Source organism: Gouania willdenowi, chromosome 19, assembly GCF_900634775.1.
Source record: "Gouania willdenowi chromosome 19, fGouWil2.1, whole genome shotgun sequence".
Classification (NCBI taxonomy): domain Eukaryota; kingdom Metazoa; phylum Chordata; class Actinopteri; order Blenniiformes; family Gobiesocidae; genus Gouania; species Gouania willdenowi.
Window position 1 is genome coordinate 15642229 of NC_041062.1, and position 18353 is coordinate 15660581.

Consider the following 18353-nt stretch of genomic DNA (forward strand, 5'->3'; position numbering starts at 1 on the left):
TATTGTAAGCACTTCACCAGAATCAAACTGTACATGACCGCTACTCATACATTGTGTTTTAAGGTATGAAATTCTGCACACCAAAAAAAAAGTACTTCAAATGTAATTTTTTGTATTAAAAAAAAAAAAAAAAAAGTACTTCAAATGTAATTTTTTGTTTTTTTTAAAAAAAAAAAAAAAAAAAATGCATATATTTTGTTTATTGATAATCAGTGTTGGGAAAGCAACTCTAAACGTGTAATATATTTATATTACTAGTTACTGGGACTAAAAATGTTATATATTTGTATTACAATATTACTGTTTTTTAAAATTTAACTTTGAGTTACTTTGAGTTGGTCCAGAACACTAATTATATCACACTGATATAAGTTTTGTTTCAAATACTTCTGCTGTTTCAGGAGCAAAAAAACTCTTTTTTGTTATATTTAACAATAATGATCATCTTTTTTCCCTTGAATAATTGCAAACAGTGAGAAAACAAAGCAAATATGCACTTAAATTAAATATGCATGTAACTTGAGGTACTTTAATTGTAACTAATAGTAATATTTACCACTTTTCACTATTGTAATGTGTTACACTACTGAGTTACTTCAAAAAGGAATATATTACTGTAATATGTGACAAAAATAACAAGTTACTCCCAACACGGCTGATAAATAATATATTTAACACATTTTTATACATTCCCAGGCGCTCTTGAACGTCCCCTCTCGGTGGTTGGTGCTATTGAACGTCCCCTCCCGGTTATTGGTGCTCTTGAACGCACCCCGGCCCTCATTGTGCAGCCGAGGAAACGTCGGAAGGTTTCGGAGACGTCGGTAGCTATGAAATGGCAGAAACTGGCTATGTCACGGAAGCGCTGGGATTAGGTTTCCTTCAAGCTACACATGACTTCTTCACACATCGTGGCCTGTTAGTGTGAAGGCACTGGGATCGTAACTGGAGCTAAAACGGGATTAAAGAGCTGTTTCTACAGCCCCGTCCGGGTTGTTGTGTCCACGGATAGCTACGACTGCGGGTCGACAGAGTCGGAATCCCAAACGGACCCGGGTGAGCTCGACATATACAACTTCCCTGTGTAGAGGAATGGTCACTGGTTCATATTCATCCATTAATGTGCTGTTTGACTCACAGTTCTGAGCTCTGTGTGTGTGTTTATGGAGGCCGCCTCTGCAAAACGGGACACATTTGGCCTAAACCAGGGGTTTTCAACATGCGGACCGTGGGCCGAAACTGTAGCAGGGAAATCACCACAGGAGGCGACATTTCACTATATCTGATAAATTTGGTAAAGATAAATAAAGATGATCTTTATTAGTCCCATAAAGGGGACCGTTCCAGTTTCACTACCAGATAAATAAGATAAAGATATTAAAACACCATAATAATAAAAAAGATGATGTATACACATATGGGCCTGTACACAGTGCAGAGAGAAAGAGGGAAGACATGTGGCAAGAAAAACCCAATATATACATATACACACTAAACTAGCTGACTAAATGTTGTGGTTATAGATATAAAGTCATGTTGTTAACAACATAATGCATTGGTGTAAAGAACCGTGGTATTATTCTAACAGCCTTCGAATCCTACATGTGACAATTTTTTTTTCTTTCATTTTAGCATATTTTACACAGCAAATTCCAAATGTAAAAAGGAATTTTCAGTTAGGTTTAGAGTTAGTAGGGTAGCTAAAAATAAATATGAGCTAAAATACAAATGACGGAACTTTAAGTCACGTGGTGCACCTATCATGTGACCTAAACTGACCAATGAGGGGCGCTGCGTATCCATAAAGTGGCAGTCTATGGATACATTTAACGTACCTGTAGCCACGGCCTAATTATTATTATTATTATTATTATTATTATTATTATTATATAAAACCATAGTGTCTCATATCTTGATATTTTTTCTCACAATGGCGATAATTGTATTTCAAATTAAGTCTGACCAGAAAGACAATTCTGGGTTAAGTTTGCTGAGACAAAATGCCACACATGCAGTTTTTTTTTTAAAACAAATAGCAGCGTAATATGTGCCACTTTTTGCTTTTACTCCTCTAAGGGACAGCACGTGTGAGTGAGTTCTGTAGTGTGGCTTGTTTAGGGGAAGGTTTCTGGGTTAAAACGCACTCGGGAATCCATCTAACTGAGCATTTCTGAGAAAGCAATGACTCATAAAACACGTATTTTAATTAAAAATAAGCTCTAAATATATATATATATCTCAATATCGCCAAAATAGGAAACTCAGTTTATCTTGAATTTTGATATATTGCCCAGCTTCAGTGTATATCTCATCGTTCAATAAACCAAACATGATTTACTCCAAAAAGAAAGGAAGAAGGTCCATATTGCCGCTTGAAAGTTTATTTTTCATCTCCACCGTAAACACTAAGTTTGTTGACGTTTCTGCGCATTGCATTGTGGGATTTGGAATCCCATGAACAAATTTATGGAAGTGTTTTCATTTCTTTCATTCTTCCAGTGATTTTTTTGTTTTTCTTCACCAGAAATGTCAGATTGAAGAAAAACACTTGTGTGCATCTGCCTCCGCGACTCCGCGTCCCACAATGCATTGCGTAAAACAAGGAGTGTTTACGGTGGAGATGAAAACAAACTTTCAAGCTTCAATTTGGACTTTTTTCCTTTTTTTGTAGTAAATTATTTTCCATTCATTGATCTGAGGCATACACTATGATTTTATCTCATAAAAATTTATCTGTCCCCGTAGCTTTAATCATTTAATAAATTGAGATAAAAAAACAGTTTTAGTAGCTTCATAGCTATTATGTAACGTGTGCTTATTTTAAATCTGGTTCCTAAATAGGAACTAAAATATTGCTATATAAGGGACAGGATGAAAAGATCCGAAAAACACTTATTTTACGGTTTGGAACAAAAAAACAAAAACACAAGCCATCAGCAATAATAATATTAGTGATATTGTTTATAGTTTCTGTTTCCACTGTATCCAGAATAATAATAATCTTTCTCAACAAGAACTGTTGATTGATTTGTCACATGACTGCTCCAGGGTTTGTTTGAGTTTGTTTTATTTCACATCTAGCTGGGCTGCAACTCTTTGTTTTTTACACTGCTGCCAACTTGTTTGTGTAATTTCAGTTTCACTTTTACAGTTACAGTTGGGGACTTTTGTAATTGAACACCCTAGTTACAGTACAGCAACCAAATTAAACTATCAACTCAGTGAATTAATAAAAAAATGGCCTGTGTAAAGGCTTTTTCAAACTAAAAAATTATCTTGTGAAATCTGTGACCTGTTGACCTGCACAACTCAAAGAATCGGAATCGAGAATCGTTTTAGAACAGGAATCGAAATTGAGAATCGGAATCAGAATCGTTAAAATTCAAACGATGCCCAACCCTACACTGAATACACAGGGACGTGACGGAACGCTCAGCCACTCCGTCCAAAATTAGGTCATCCATACGCACTCGCACGGATGCGACCAGATAAAATTTTCACTCGCACACACTGAAAATATACCCGCATATGCGACCATTTTGGTCGCAGTCTCGAGCCCTGATATACATTAAACCAGTGCTTCTCAAACTTTTTTAGCTATTTTTTGAACGAAGCTAAACTTTGCAGCCCCACCTGCGCCCATTGCCACCCAAATAATCCTGAGAAATAACACTTTTTCAAATGTATTAAATTAATCGGAAACAAGTCACATCGTATTTAAAAATAAATCAAAAAGAAAACTAATCACCTGCATGAAAAACACATTTAAAAGTGCCACAGTTTAAAAATACAGGAAATAATGAAACATTGTTTGCAATCTGTGCCATAAAGCTTCAGTGCATGTATGAAATGCACTAACAGGGAACATGTAACAACATGTTTCATAATGCTAGTACCATATTTCATGAATAAATCAAAAACTAAACTAATCACCTGGATTAAAAAAAATTTAAAAAAACTATTTAAAAATGCAGCAATTTAAAATACAGGAAATAATGAAGCTTAAGAAAATCAAAAAGGAAATAATTTTTTGTTAGTTTGTTTATTGTTCTGTTTCACTTCATATGCTGACCTCAGTCATTATTTTTGCACTTGAGTTCCACGTTACATTTTATTCCCCGTCGAACATCTAATACGGTCTAATAATTTAATGCTCTTTCAATTTCTACTCCATTTTTAGGCTTCTTATTATTACTTTCATTGAGTGTAGGTGTTTTGTTTAGTGTTATTGATCTTTATTGTCAATGAAAATTGACATTTGTTATGAAATTGAAAAGTTTCACGCCCCACCTGTCATATCTCCATTCCCCAGCAGGGGGGTGTGCCCCACACTTTGATGAGCTCTGCAATTAAATGTAAAGATAAAAGATACAATTTACAAAATCAGTTGAAATAAAAACAAATTGATGGATAAATCTATTTAGGTGAAGTGTCACACCCTGTGGTCATTGAATGTGTTTGGCCCTGAGTGTCAAATATGAGCTTTGGGATAAGAAAACTTAAAGCTGGGTCTGATCTCCCTTTTATCACTGCGACCCTCAAACATCACAACTGCTTTAAAAACCCACTAATTGCCTCCACACTGACTGCATGGTGGAAAGCCCTGGACATCACAAATGGCCAATTAAAAACTAGTATACTCTCTCCAATCTGGCACAACCCCGACTTTAAAAATAAAAAAACACCACTCTATCTGAAGACATGGGAAGAGAGTGGAATCACTCATCTCCAAGACCTTTTTGAAAATGACAAGATCAGGTCATATAACAATCTAACCCAAGCATTCGATATAAATAAAAGTAACTTTCTACAGTACTTACAAGTAACAGAGACAATAAAGAAAACCACTCCACTAGACTTAACTACGTTACAACCTCCAGAACTGGCTATATATATGAAAAAAATCTCAACAAAATCAAAAAAACTCTCAAAAATATACAGAGCGCTTTCGAACACTAACTGTAATTACTTACCAATCGCGAAGTGGGAGGCCGAACTCTCAATCACCCCGAGCACTGATTTCTGGGCAGAAATTTGTTGTAATACTTTTAAGATGACAAAAAACACAAACCTTCAGCTAATTCAATACAAGGTCCTCCACAGATCCCACATTACCCAACAGAAAATGCATAAAATGGGCTTCTCAGCAACAGACATCTGCTCTCAGTGCACCCAGAATACAGCGGATTCCTATTTACATGCCTTATGGCTTTGCTCCCCAGTTCAACACTTTTGGATTCTAATCACTGAAAAACTGTCCTCCATTTTGGACTACAGAATTCCTTTATCTCCAAATCTTTGTTTGATTGGAGACCTGACAATGCTTCAACCTCCAGCAAACCAATCACAATCAATCCTTGCGGCACTAGCCATAGCAAAAAAAACAATATTACTAAATTGGAAAGACAAAAAATCCTTAAACATAAACCAATGGCAAAATCTCCTCACAGAATTTATTTCCATGGAAAAGATGTCTGCTCTCAGAAAACAAAAAAAAATAACGTGCTTTGAGGAGCGTTGGACTCCTTTTTTAATTGCATTAAATCTAAATTTTTAAAAGCCTGATGATCTAGCCTGCAAGCGACTGCCAGCACCACTCTTTACTAACGCACTAGCCCAACTGTAGGCCGGGGCCGCCTTGGGCCTCTGGGGTGGTCTTGGTCAGGATGGCTGGGGTGGGTTGCCGGGGTGCCTTGTTGCCTCAGCACGGGTGTGCATTCCTTCTGGGTGTTCACGGGGTCCCGGGGCTGTTTGATTTGGCGCCGTTGCCCCTTGCATGCGCATCTGGTTGGTCTCTGGGGCTGGGGCCCTGCGTGCTCCCCTGCCGCTCCTTCCCCTTGCTCCCTGTCCCCCTGTCTCGTCCTCCCCCCCTCCTCCTCCTTTGCTCTTGCGCCCGCCATCCTGTGGGGTTGGGTTTGGGGGGCTCCCGTTGGCCTGGGGCGCTGGTGGGGGGGCTGTGGCTCCCGCCTGGGGGGCGGGCGGTGCCGTGCCGGGTGGGTTGGCTGGGGGGTGGTCTCGTTGGGGGGCCTGGGGTGGTGGGGTCCTTGGCTCCGGTCCGGGGGGATCCGGGGTGGGGGTAGCTTTGGGGGTGGCTGCTGCCCGGGGTCGGCGATTGCCTCCTGGGTTGCTGGGTGGCGGGGTGTGGCTGTGGGTTGCTCCGTCGGCCCTTGCGGGTCCTTGGCTTGGCTCCCTGGGGCGCACCTTTGCTAGGGATGTCGCTTGCGCGACGAGCTAGGCGGGGCCCCCTCGGGGGCTTTTTGTACGACCGCAATGGCCGGGGTGTGGACGTTATGGCTAGGGGGTGGGGTGAGGGGTGCTATGGGGCCTCCCCGGGGGTCGTATTGGGCGGGTGTGCGGGGGCGCGGCGCGTGGTTCCTGGCCCGGTGGATCCGCGTTGGGATTGGCCGGTCTGCTGGCTGGGTGCACCGGGCGCCGTGGGCGCGATTCCGGGGCGGGGGTGCCCCGGGGGCGGATCCTTGGGCTACGTGTCCGGGGAGGTGCTCTCCGGCCATCTGCCCGGGGACCGGCCGCGGCTCGTGGCGGCGCTGCGCAGCCTTGGGCGGGGCGGGGCTGGTGGCCTTGGGCCCGCTGTTGTTTGGGGTGTGCTGGCGTCGGGGGGGTGTCTCGTGCCGGTGCGTGGGTCGTCGGGGATTGCCTCCGTGTGGGGGGGGGGGCTCTATTGGCGCCGTTGGTGTGGGGGGGCGGTTCCGGGCTGGGGGTGCTTCGGTACTCTGGCTTGCCGGTCCGTGGCTGGCGGGATGGCCCTGCTTGGCGGTGGATGGCGTCCTCTCTCGTCGGGGGGGCCGGGGCCGCCTCCCGGTGGAGAGTGTTGTATCGTGGCGCCGGGTGGGCCTGTGCTGGCCCTGGTGCGGGCATGGGCCTCCCCCCGCTCGGCCGCTCCCCTTGGTGGCGGGGTGGCGTTGCTCCGGGCCGGCGGGCGGCGGGGGTCGCCCCCTGGGGCGCCGGGGGATGTTGTTGGTGCCTGGCTGTGCCCGGGGGTGGGGGGTGTCGCCGTGCTCCGCGGGGCCGGCGCGGTCTGGGGGGTGCCGTGGGGGGGGGTCTCCGGCTGTGCTGTTCCGGGGCCCGCAGTGCCACTTGCCCGTCTGCGCCATCTACCCTCTCGCGTGGCCCGCCACGCGGACGGGCCCGGCTCACACTGGACAGGCCTCCTACATGTTCACTTCACCCCACTCCCAGCTGGTCTGGCTCACTCACAAAATGCACCACACACCAATACCCAACCCTTGGGGGGCTGGATGGTGGGGCTGGGGGTGGAGGGGGCCGCCACCTGTGTTACTATGTAGTGGCGTGGGGGCGGCCCTCCCACCTCTAGTTGCCCTACTAATCCCTCCAATTTTAATCGCATCTCAACATGTCACCCCCCGGAGGGTGTATCATCTTTTACACCCTCCGGCCTATTACACCACATACACATAAATCCACAGAGGCTGGAGGGGGAGCACCGCTCCCCTCCATCCCCCTTCTTTTAATTACACCCCATACATTCACCAAACACACACATTCACACAGGGGATCGGGAAGTGCCTCTCCATTGGGGAATGGAGAGGCACCATAACAGGGTGGTGGGTTGGTACACATATTTGGGCCTCTCCGGTGGGGGCCTGGCCCCTCTGTTGGTGGCTGGGCCACTGCATAGAGCAAAAGCACATCAAGATGGTGCGGTCGGGCGTGGCGGTGGGTCTCGGGGGGGCTTTGCCGGGGTCTCTCCTTGCGGGGTCTTTCCGGGCTGTGTCGGCCGGGTGGGGCGCGGGGGTGCCTCTCCCCCTTGGGTGTGGCTTGGTGCTTGCTTTGTCTCCTGGTGGCCTTGGGGGCGGGCCCCGCGGTGTGCGGGCCCGGGGCGGCCTGCCTCGCCGGTTTGGGGGGTGGGTGTGCTGGGGGGGTGCTGGTGTCCTCGCCGGGGTTGGGGCGGGGTTGCTTGGCGCCTCGGGGTGATGCTGTTTACTGGGGGGCGGCGCTAGCTGTTCCGGTGGTGGAGGTTGCTGTCGGCCGCCTGGTGGGTCTATCCTGCCGTTTGCGGACTGGTGGGTGGGTCCGGGGCATCTTTGGCTGGGGGCTGCTGTCCCGCACTTGATGTGTGCCGTTGGGGTGCCTCCGTCCCCGCGGTGGGGATCGCCGGTTGCTCGCGGGCCGGCGGGGGGCGCTGCTCCGTGGCTGGCGCTGTCCGGGGGGCGGCGGGCCCTGGGCTGCTGGCCGTGGGCTGTCCGGGGCTGTGCGGTCCTGCTGGGCCGTGGCCGGGTCCCGGGCGGGGGTGGGGGATGCGTCCCGGGGGGCTTGGCCCGGGGGCTTGCCCTTGGGGGGGTCCTGGTCCCGGGGGGTGCTCCTGGGGCCCGGGGTGCTTGGCCTGCTGGCCGGGCCGGTCCTGGCGGGGGTCTTTCGGGGCGGGTGGCGCGTGCCGCGCCCTTGCGTACCTACTGGTACGGCCCCTGCTTGGGCAGTGCCCCGTGAGGTAGGGTGTCGGGGACCGGAATAGGGGGCCACATCCCGGCGGGGCGGTCTGGCTTGGCCCTTGGAGGGGGCCCTGGCTTTAAAAAAAAAAAAAGAACTGAAGCTCGTGGCGCGGGCGGCATCAGTGAAGGGTGATCTGGGGCGCCGTGGGGGGCTAGGTTGGGGTGCCTGGGGGCCGGCGGGGAGACTCCCAGCGGCCCCCTGGTGCCTTATGCGGCTTGGGGTGTGGTCGTCCTCCCTGGGCGGGCTGCTCCTGGTGCTGCATCCGTTCCGGGTCCTTCTGGCCTGGGGTCGGGCCCCTGCTGGCTCTGGGCTCGCCGGCGGGTGCCCACTGGCTGCCTGTTCGGCGCGGTTCTGGTCGTCTGCTGGGTGTGGGCTTCGGCCCCTCCGCTGGGGCCTCGGGCAGGGAGTTCTCTGGGCCCTCCCCTCGGGGGGTTAGGCGCGGGGGTGGGGTGGGGGGGTGGGGGGGTCGATGGGGTGGGGGGTCTGGGGGTTGGGGGTGGGATCGGTGGCGTGGTGCGCTGGGTCCTTGGCTCCTTGGGGCTTTCTCGGGTGTGTATGGGGGGGCGATGGCTGCCTCTCGGCTTGGGATCTTGGGGGCGTTCGGGGGACTGCTTGGCCGTGGGGTGGTCGCCGGGGGCCCTTAGGCTGCCTGCTCTTGCTGCTGGCCTGACTGCTTCTTCGGGCCCGGGGGCGGCTCTTGGGTTTTGCAGTGGCGGTACTTGGAAATACATTTGTCATGGATGCACTGGCCTTGGGCTGTGGGATAACACTCATACTGGGCTCAACCTTAGACACGTTGTTCCCAAATACCTGTTTTATGGAATTTCCACTCACCTCTTCCTCTGTTCACAGCCACCACCATTATTCCTAAACCACACACTGGTCACCAAACTGGCTTGACAACACAACAATAAACACAATATACACAACCACAATTTCACATCGCATCACTTAAAACTATTCCTCACCCATTCCATATCCTATCTTGTATCCCTCTTCCCTGCTAACTTCCCCACCCCCCTCCAACCCCTCACCTTGGTGTAACACTGCCCTCTCTTTTTTACATCCTCCCTTTAATAAAGTATTTCTTACCCTTCCCTAGGGAGGGCTGGTGACGGTCACAATTATGCAATAAAATAAATAAATTTATTTAATTGCAATAATAAAATATGCATTGCTGTCAAAAGATTGCACTTCTTGTAGTGTTAACCTTCGAAAGCATGTGCAGACAAGGTAAAAAAAAAAAAAAAAAAAAAGCTGGGTTTGTTAAAGTTAGAATGCTAATGCTAAACCATATTCTGAAGCTCAGCGCTTTCTATTATTCATGACTTCCAGATGGTCTCATTTATTGACCATTGATACGATAAACATATTTTCAGCGTCCCTTTTTCCGTTTACGATTTTCTCCATTTCCCCTCAGAGTGTATACATGTTTCCATTTTGTTTCTGTTAGATAATTTTCCCTAATTAGATTACTTTCCTGGCTATTAAACTTTAGTTAACATCACACTGTAATCAATAGGGATGGGAATTGAAAACTTGTTCTGTTGGAACCATCTATCTAGTAGCTCAAGACAGTACGATAAATACAAAAGGTGAGAAGGAAGAAACGATAACAGATTTCACATTTTTTAAAGCCTAAGCGCGGGTTTGCAGATCTAAGGACGGAAAATGTAGAATGTATGTTGGTAAAAGCAAGTGTTTTATCCCCAATATTACACAGACTTACTTCACCTGCATGTTTCGGGCAATATCACGCGATTAAATGACAGGAAACCGGTGACTGAATGTCTAGCAAGTGTACGAAACAAACAAATACAACAAATATAATTTGAGATTTCACTGAATATCTTGTGCCACTTAATCACAGCTGCAAGGGATTTCAGGCAAAATGAAATGAAAACGGCGATATGATGTGAATAAATGAAACATTGACATATTATTTAAAGGACCTGTATTATGCTATTTTTCACCCATCTCCATTTGTTCTAAGAACCCTAACAACATGGTATTTGAGGTTTATTTTCCCAAACTCGCCTGTTTTCTGGAAAACAGTGTGTTTTGTTTTGCGAGAAAAATGGAGCTGACTTTTTACAAAATTTTGAATAATAAGGGAGGGAGGAAACTTTTTCAACTTTGACCCTCTGTCTGAATGTATATCACTGTTTCAAAACCATTATAGAGGGTTTTTTTTTTTATCATACTGCCCCTTAAAAAATAAGAGAAAATGAACTTGTTTGAATTATCTTCATTAAGGGTGTCTGTAGAAAAGGCTAAACTGATGCAGACATGACTCGTATAAAACGCAACTCAATGTGCTTTCCAGTGCTTTACAAACTAGAAAGGGAAGTCCTAGGAAATTATGAACACTTTCTTCATGACATCTTCAGTGCGTGTAATAGTCTTGAGGTAAAATAAAATAAAAATAACGTCTTGAGACCCGTTGTTATACGTTTTAGTTCATCGGATGCATTAAATTAGGATTCACATAAAGTACATAGAATTCTGACATTTACATTAATTTAAATGTCTCAGAAATAAGGTTTTTTTCATGCAAATATTAATATGATTTGACCTTCTACTAGTAAAGACAATGTTGGTCTAATAGGGCACGTCACACAGTAAATCATACAGTAAATGTACCTTCAGTATTGACCAGTATTCAAAGGATGGTGCAGTAAACCTGTGTGACCTCCACTGTTTGCCCACTCTGAGCCAGTAACAGTCACCATGTAAACAGACAACACTGTAGTAGCTAGCATCAGTTTACCATCAGGAGTCAAGTCAGCACAGTGTGTGGCTAAGTCATCAATGATTGGCTGAAGGCAGCAAGAAGTCCAGTTATTGCACCAAAAGCTCATATGGTGAAAAATGTACACATTATTTTATCCTATTATTAGATAATATTATAGATTTTTCATCCTCGTTGTAATTCTGACTTTTTAAGTCTAGAATGTTGTGGGTTTCAATGCAACTAAACTATTTGACTATATTGTGTTGTGCAAAAAAACAAACAAACCTTTGATTATCAGGTACCTTGCAGTTTAATTTAATAACAGGAAGCTATAATCCATTCTGGGATGTCCCAAAATCAATGCAGCCACATTATGAATTAACCCTTAAGTTGTAATTTTTGAGTTATAAGGCTTGCTCCACATTAGTAATCTTATAAGATAGCGCTATATCTATCTAATTTTTTACATTCTAGCATCAGGATTGCGAGGTTGTTGGGATGTATTTGTGTAATTGAATACCTGAAGTAGGCGATTCATAGGGGTGTAAGGATGCACTCAACCAACGATTCAATTCTTTTAAGAAACTCAAATCAAAGATTGGGATGTAATGAGACACTTCACTTCTTTCAATTTGAATATAGAGAACATATTTTGAATGAAAAAAAACTGATTTGTCAAAATACAGATTCTTATTCTTTAATTTAAATTGTCAAAAGTGCTTTTAACTAATATGTTTTCTTCTTATGACCTTCTTACAAACCGTTTGAACTCTTAAACCAAAATAAACCACACATTTCTTCATTTATCACCATGTAAAGTTAAACAAAAATATATATATTCTTGAAAACATATAATATACAAATAGAAAACGTTTTTAAATCATAAATACAGTAGGAAAAATAGTGGTGTCTCTCTCTCTTTTTTTTTTAAAGTGCATCTTATGTTCTTGGCTTGGAATTTACATATTTTTCTTTAGGTGTGTGTGTGTGTCGGTGTGTGTTTGCGTCTCATGTCGCTCTGTGCCGACAGTTCGGGCTTCATTTTGATCGTTATACCTGACAGGGTTTGGGGCTAAAGTTCGTGTTCTTTGTGTTAAATTTTACAACGTTCATCATAATGCTGGGCGATACATCAGTATTTTAATTTACATCAATATCTTTATAAGCACGACATCACATGGATCGATAGCAATACATTTATTTCTATTGGCCACAAGCCCGCACCTATTTCTCCTCTCACACACACAGCCACTATGCTCCGCCTCCCTTACGCTGACAAAACATTGTAAGGAATGTCGTAAACCAGATTCAACTCAAGGTTCGAGCACGACAAACCCACCATAAAGTGCAGTACGAGGAGTGTGTTAGACTACGTGCAGCACCTGTGACCCAGACCACAAACCTCCCCAGCCTGCAGCGCCCCAAACAAACCCTGCTGCAAGCTTCACTGGCCCATGGTGTACCCTACGAAAAAATAAGAAGAAGAAAGTCTATCAGTAAAACACTGTGTGCCATTGTGTGTGTGCGTGCTGTAGAGATCCGGAGACGTCCGTGGGTCGATAACGGGACAGTAACAGAAAAATAACATAAAGCTCAGTTCATTCGCTCAGTACAAATCAGGAAGAAGACAGGTCTGACTCAACTCTGATCTTACGTTACCATGGTTTCCTTAAAGGGACAGTCCCCAGAAGGCGATCATTGCAGCGCGTGTTAGTAGTGGTAACTGTTTATATATTCTTTATGCCACTTTGGATAATAGTATCTGATAAATTCACAGTTGTCAGTAACAATAAATACATAATTGATAGTTAATTATAATAATAAAAAACTGTTCAGCACTTTGGTGAGCTGAAGTTAGTTTTATACATTTTGATATTGTTCTTTACACCTCTGTTAATAAAGGTCCCTGTAGCATGCTATGCTATGCTATGCTATGCTATGCTATGCTATGCTATGCTATGCTATGCTATGCTAGTTAGGGGAAACCCCAATTACATCACAGAGAACACATTTATATATTGAGTTTTGCCATTCTGATTCGATTGATGCATCAACGCATCATCTCAAAGCAACGGCAAAAATATCAAGATATAACTCGAAAATATTGGGATATTTAAAAGAGGCCATATCGTCCAGCCCTAATTCATAATTTTTATACTAAAATCTTTTATACCAGCTTCCTTTGGATGAAACGGCACAGACATCCACTATCCTATGACTGACAGATCATCTCCCAGGAAAGCCAGGGGAAAAGTACCGGCTGGAAAACTAAAATTGAGAAGTTTTTGACATTTATCTAACCCTGTGGCTCTTGCTGTCAAAAATAATATTGCCCTGCGTATTTATTCAGTAAATGGCGATCGTTGTGTGACTTCTGGGTTCTGGGTCGGCTAAAGTGAGGGAATGCATTCATTTTGAAGGAAAATGTGTTTTTTTTTTTTTTTTTTTTTTTTTTTTTACACATTCTGCTTTGTCTGCAATTTAACACCAGGAAAACAAACACTCACCACCAGTAAGTGATTCCGTAACCTGCAACTCCATTAGATTCTGTATTTATGTGTTCAGCTCACTTGAGACAACCACGGAAAAAAACAAAAAATAAAAAAAAATACTGAATTGGCTGATTTAAATAAACCTCACTGCACTGAATAATATTTTGAAGGCAAGACATGACACTGTCTCTCTTCTGCGAGCAGTTACTCATGGAATTGTCATAGATGAGCTAAAAAAAATGTGTAGGGGTTATAGACAGATGTTAGTGCTTTGCTAAAGAGTCAGATGATGTTTAATATGTCCTAAGCAGCTGATCAAAACACGGAGGGTAAATATGATCTGTGAAGAATCCTAAACATTTTACTTTATTTTGCTTTGTTTTTTAGCAAATGCCATTGGAAATGATTCAAATCAATAGTGAAAATCATTGACCTCCTAAATAGGTAGGTGCTTTGTTTCCTCAGATAGTCCGCTTCCTTTGCGGTGGTGTGAAAGCTCACTCGGTCCTCTTTAAAGTGTGGGCCTTAGTTTGCCTAAAGTGATGCCTGGTGTGGTTTTTATGATGTGAGAATGCAAACTTGGACCAAATATAGGAAGTGCGACCAACCTGCGCGTACATTCTTACGTCTACACATGTACATCTTCCACATAGGAGCACTGACAGGCAAGATGAGGTGGCGTCATCTGTGTTTATGTTGCGCATAAGTGCGGGTTTTGGTATCATGTGATTATGGGTTGGAAAAAGCATTTTTCTGACCAATATGTTGTTTTTGTTCTCTACTTGCCTGAGCGTTGACAGAATTTCACTCAGGCATAGAACAAGAAGGCCTAAGTATTCTGTCCAATAGGCAACCGACCTGTTTGGCCCACATGACGTTCAGAAAGTTTGGTGCGCTTGGCAAAGAGGAGTGTGAAAGTGGACGAGACCGATTTAAAATGCAACGATGTTGCAGATTCACCACCTGAACCGCACCGAGTCCACCGGACTATATATGAGATGGTTAACCATTCAGTTATGGGTAATATTTATATAATATATGCATGTTACTGCTTGATCATTTTTGCGTCGGAAGCTCACCAAGAAGATGTTTTCACAATAAAAAAAAATACACCAAAGTACATGTTTATTTAGTTTTATTATTAAACCGATCAAGAAAACGAGTCGATGCATTTTTTTATTATATTTACCAGAGCTGCTGGATTTCCTTTTCACTCTTTGGCGCACTGCCATGTACGTACATTCCTTCCTATGGTTATGGAACATTATTTTACACATTATTCCCTGTTGAGTAGGTCTGGCAGAACAGAGTCCTGGGTGTTGTTCCTACATGTCTATGCCTAGCTAGACCACAATAGACCAAACCCACATTTAGCATTTTGACCTAAGAGGCTGTTGACAAGTTTTGCAGACGTTGCTGATTAGAGGTGAAATGAAGAAAAGGAGGCAGGATAAAACTCAGGGGATATTAAAATAATCCAAATTCAAGGTTTGAATCCCCACTGCCAGATGCTCTATTTAGTATTTAAAAGATAGCTGAGTTTTAAATTGACTGTCATTTACAAATACAAAGAAACTAACCTTAGAGTGGTTTTAGAAAAACTTTTGAGTAAAGACAGAACAAGTGTAATAAATAGTGTATTTGAGGCTTATTGATGCCGAGTTGCATTTGTTAGCAGTAGTCGGAGAAAAACCCAAAGGTCACTTAGTTGCTTGTGAAATCGTGCAGCTCAGCGCAGTGCTCCAAATTCCACTAATGATTTGTCATCACAATGCACAGCATGAAGCTCGGCGTCCTGTCTCCTCTGTGTCACTCCAACCTTTGGCTTTCATACACTCGTCTTTCTTGGAGTCGTGTGACGGATCCCATACCATTTCTAAATGGTTAATGATGCATTTATTAAGATTAGAGGCTAAACGGGCATTAATTGCTGGACCAAAACTCATGTTTTGATATTTTCTCTCAAAATTGTGATATACAATGTAAATCTCCATTATTTAATTCAAATGAAATCAAACCAGACCAATTCAGGGTTTAATTTGCTGATACAAAATGCCACACAGGGACATTTATTAACAAACTGCCGCACAATATGTGCCACGTTTGGCTTTTTCTCCTCTAAGGGATAGCACGTGTGAGTGAGTTCTGTAGTGTGGCTTGTTTAGTGGTTATTTTGGGTTAGGACACAATCAGAAATCCAACTAACTGAGCTTTACATGCTGTTCTGAGAAGTAGCAAAAGCAGTGACTCCTAAAACCAGTATTTTTTATACAAAATAAGATAAAAAAATATATATGTATTGATATAAGTGATATTGTAATTTTCTATATCACCTAAAGAGAAGATATAGAATATCAATATATCACCTAGCTCTACCGGGGACACCAATGCAAGCTCGGAGAGAACATGCAAGGCATAATTTAAGCCTGGAAAAATGTAAATACATAGTAAAATATGCAGGGGGGCTTTCCATGTCATTTCATCAAATCTCCTTAATTTTCAATTAGCACACTGCAAATTTATAGTTTGATTGGATCAATATTTTGTGAGATATGGCCAATTTAGGGAGTATGGGTCAGTTTTTGTACATCCTTATTTTTCTGCTATACATCTTATCTGGTGGACATGACAGCTTCTCAAATTTGGGGAAAATAGGGCATGTTTGGGCTTTTAGTAAACAACTTTACAGAAAATTTGTCTGATTTACTTTTATTTTTTTTTTAATTATTTAGGTCATGCATTTATGTGAATTTCGGAAGTTGGAAAAGCAAAAAAATGTCCTCGCTTTCGGGCTCAAATGCGTCGCAAATTACTATTTGATACCGATACATTATTCCCTGACATGCAAGCTGTACTCAGAATAGTACTAGTACCACTAGGAGGGAAATAAAAAAAAAAAATGCCTTGATTATGGGCGGGGCTCCTGGAGTAGTTAAGACACGCCCAGTCTATACTATAAAATCTCCAATGAACAATCTATGCTATGTTAACTAGCTACTCAATATACCTCTTTATTCACTCTTCTCTCATTCCAACCTACCCACCACAGATTGTAGAGCCCACAAGTGCTCATTTATATTAAAGGGGCGGGGCTGGCCGTGCTTGTTTGCTTTGTGTATATATCTGAATTGTCTCAGGTTGCAATGTGTTGTTCTGTGTTGTGCAGGTGCTGAGAGGGGAGCATTCCTTGGAAGTCACAGCGTCGTCGACCCACGGCGTCACCATGAACCGGAACAAACGTGAAAAGGAGTACTACAGTATAGATGTGGGAGATTCAACTTTTATGGTTTTGAAGCGTTACCAGAACCTCCGACCCATCGGATCTGGAGCTCAGGGTATTGTTTGGTGAGTCAAACAACGAGTCGGTTCATTCGTCCTTTACTGTAGAGACAAACTCTTGGCAAAATGCATTTTATTACTTAATTTCTATTTTTAATGTTTGCATTTTGAGTTTTCCGTCGAATATTAATGTCGTATTCATTAATCTGCTCTACGTCTTTCCTTCATCCCAACTGTGTGCCACATAAATCAAACTTGATTGATCCGTCATCTAATTGAGTCCTAACGCAGGCAGGCAGAAGTATCTCATAGCCTAATCTCATCAAACTCATCCTTTTTCTGTGCTGCCATTAATACTCTATTACTCTCTAGACTTCCTGAGAGGTTTAAAGGTGAGGTCAGTGATGCTGTTGAACCTGAAGTGTGCTAGTTGATTAAATAACTGCACCTGAGGTTCGATTTTTAATTTGCTTTGAGCATAGACCGAGGCTGCATGGACCATTGGAGTAAACCAGTAAACTAACTTCTCAACAGTTGATCATATGGTCTGCATTATTTTTAGATAACTCTTCCATGGCCATGCAATTATTATCCGGGTACGATTGATAAAAAAAAAAAAAAAAAAAATTGCCAAACAAAATGAGGAGAAAAACGTCCTCTACTTTTCTTTTCTTGACTAAAATGAGACTTTTTTTTTGCTGTTTTCTACATTTTAAATCACATACACTACTCACAATAAGTTAGGGATATTGTTATTTACATGAGTGCTTTTCCTATTTGGTCTGAATTCTAATGAAATAAGTAAAAGTTCCCTTTAAATGTACTATTAATGAATGAGAAGAAGCACGATTTTCATTAGTGCAATATTCATTACCCCAACAATTTAGACAATAACAAAGATAGCCCCAAATAACCAAAATTGACAAAGTCAGTACCGGGTGTTTCCACCATTTGCCACAATGAGAGCTTGACAGCGACGTCTCGTGCTCCTAACTAGCCTCATGATGTTGTTCTGAGGCAATGCGTTCCACTCCTCCACAAGTGCTACACGCAGTTCTGCCAGGTCATGTGGGAGTGGGCTACGAACATCCAGTCACTGCTTCTGCTCGTCCCAGACGTGCTCTAAGGGGTTCAGGTCAGGGGACATTGCTGACCATACCATATGAGGCACTTCGACTTCCTGAAGTCCAGCTGTGACAATTCTGGCACAATGTGGTTGAGCATTATTGTGCATGAACAGAAAGTTGGGGGTGTTCTGGTGGAATTGGGGGATGATGATGGGTTCTATGATGTCTCTGAGGTAAGAACGTGCAGTGACTGAGCCATCGACAATCACCAAATCTGTTTTGCACTGACTGGTGATGACTGTTGCATCTCCT

General features: G+C 43.6%; 1 protein-coding gene across 3 annotated transcripts in view; it reads left to right on the forward strand.

Annotated features, from left to right (window-relative positions):
* Positions 1-751: 751 nt before the first annotated feature.
* mapk8b (mitogen-activated protein kinase 8b) overlaps positions 752-18353 on the forward strand; it is a 41236-nt gene continuing 23634 nt past the window's right edge. Inside the window, exons 1-2 of one of the 3 annotated variants that reach the window (XM_028475374.1) lie at positions 752-1056; positions 16862-17040. In XM_028475374.1, the coding sequence (XP_028331175.1) occupies positions 16919-17040 (122 nt within the window). In that variant the 5' untranslated portion in view covers positions 752-1056; positions 16862-16918. The remainder of the gene's footprint in view (positions 1057-16861; positions 17041-18353) is intronic. The other 2 variants (XM_028475373.1, XM_028475372.1) reach the window with 2 other exon arrangements.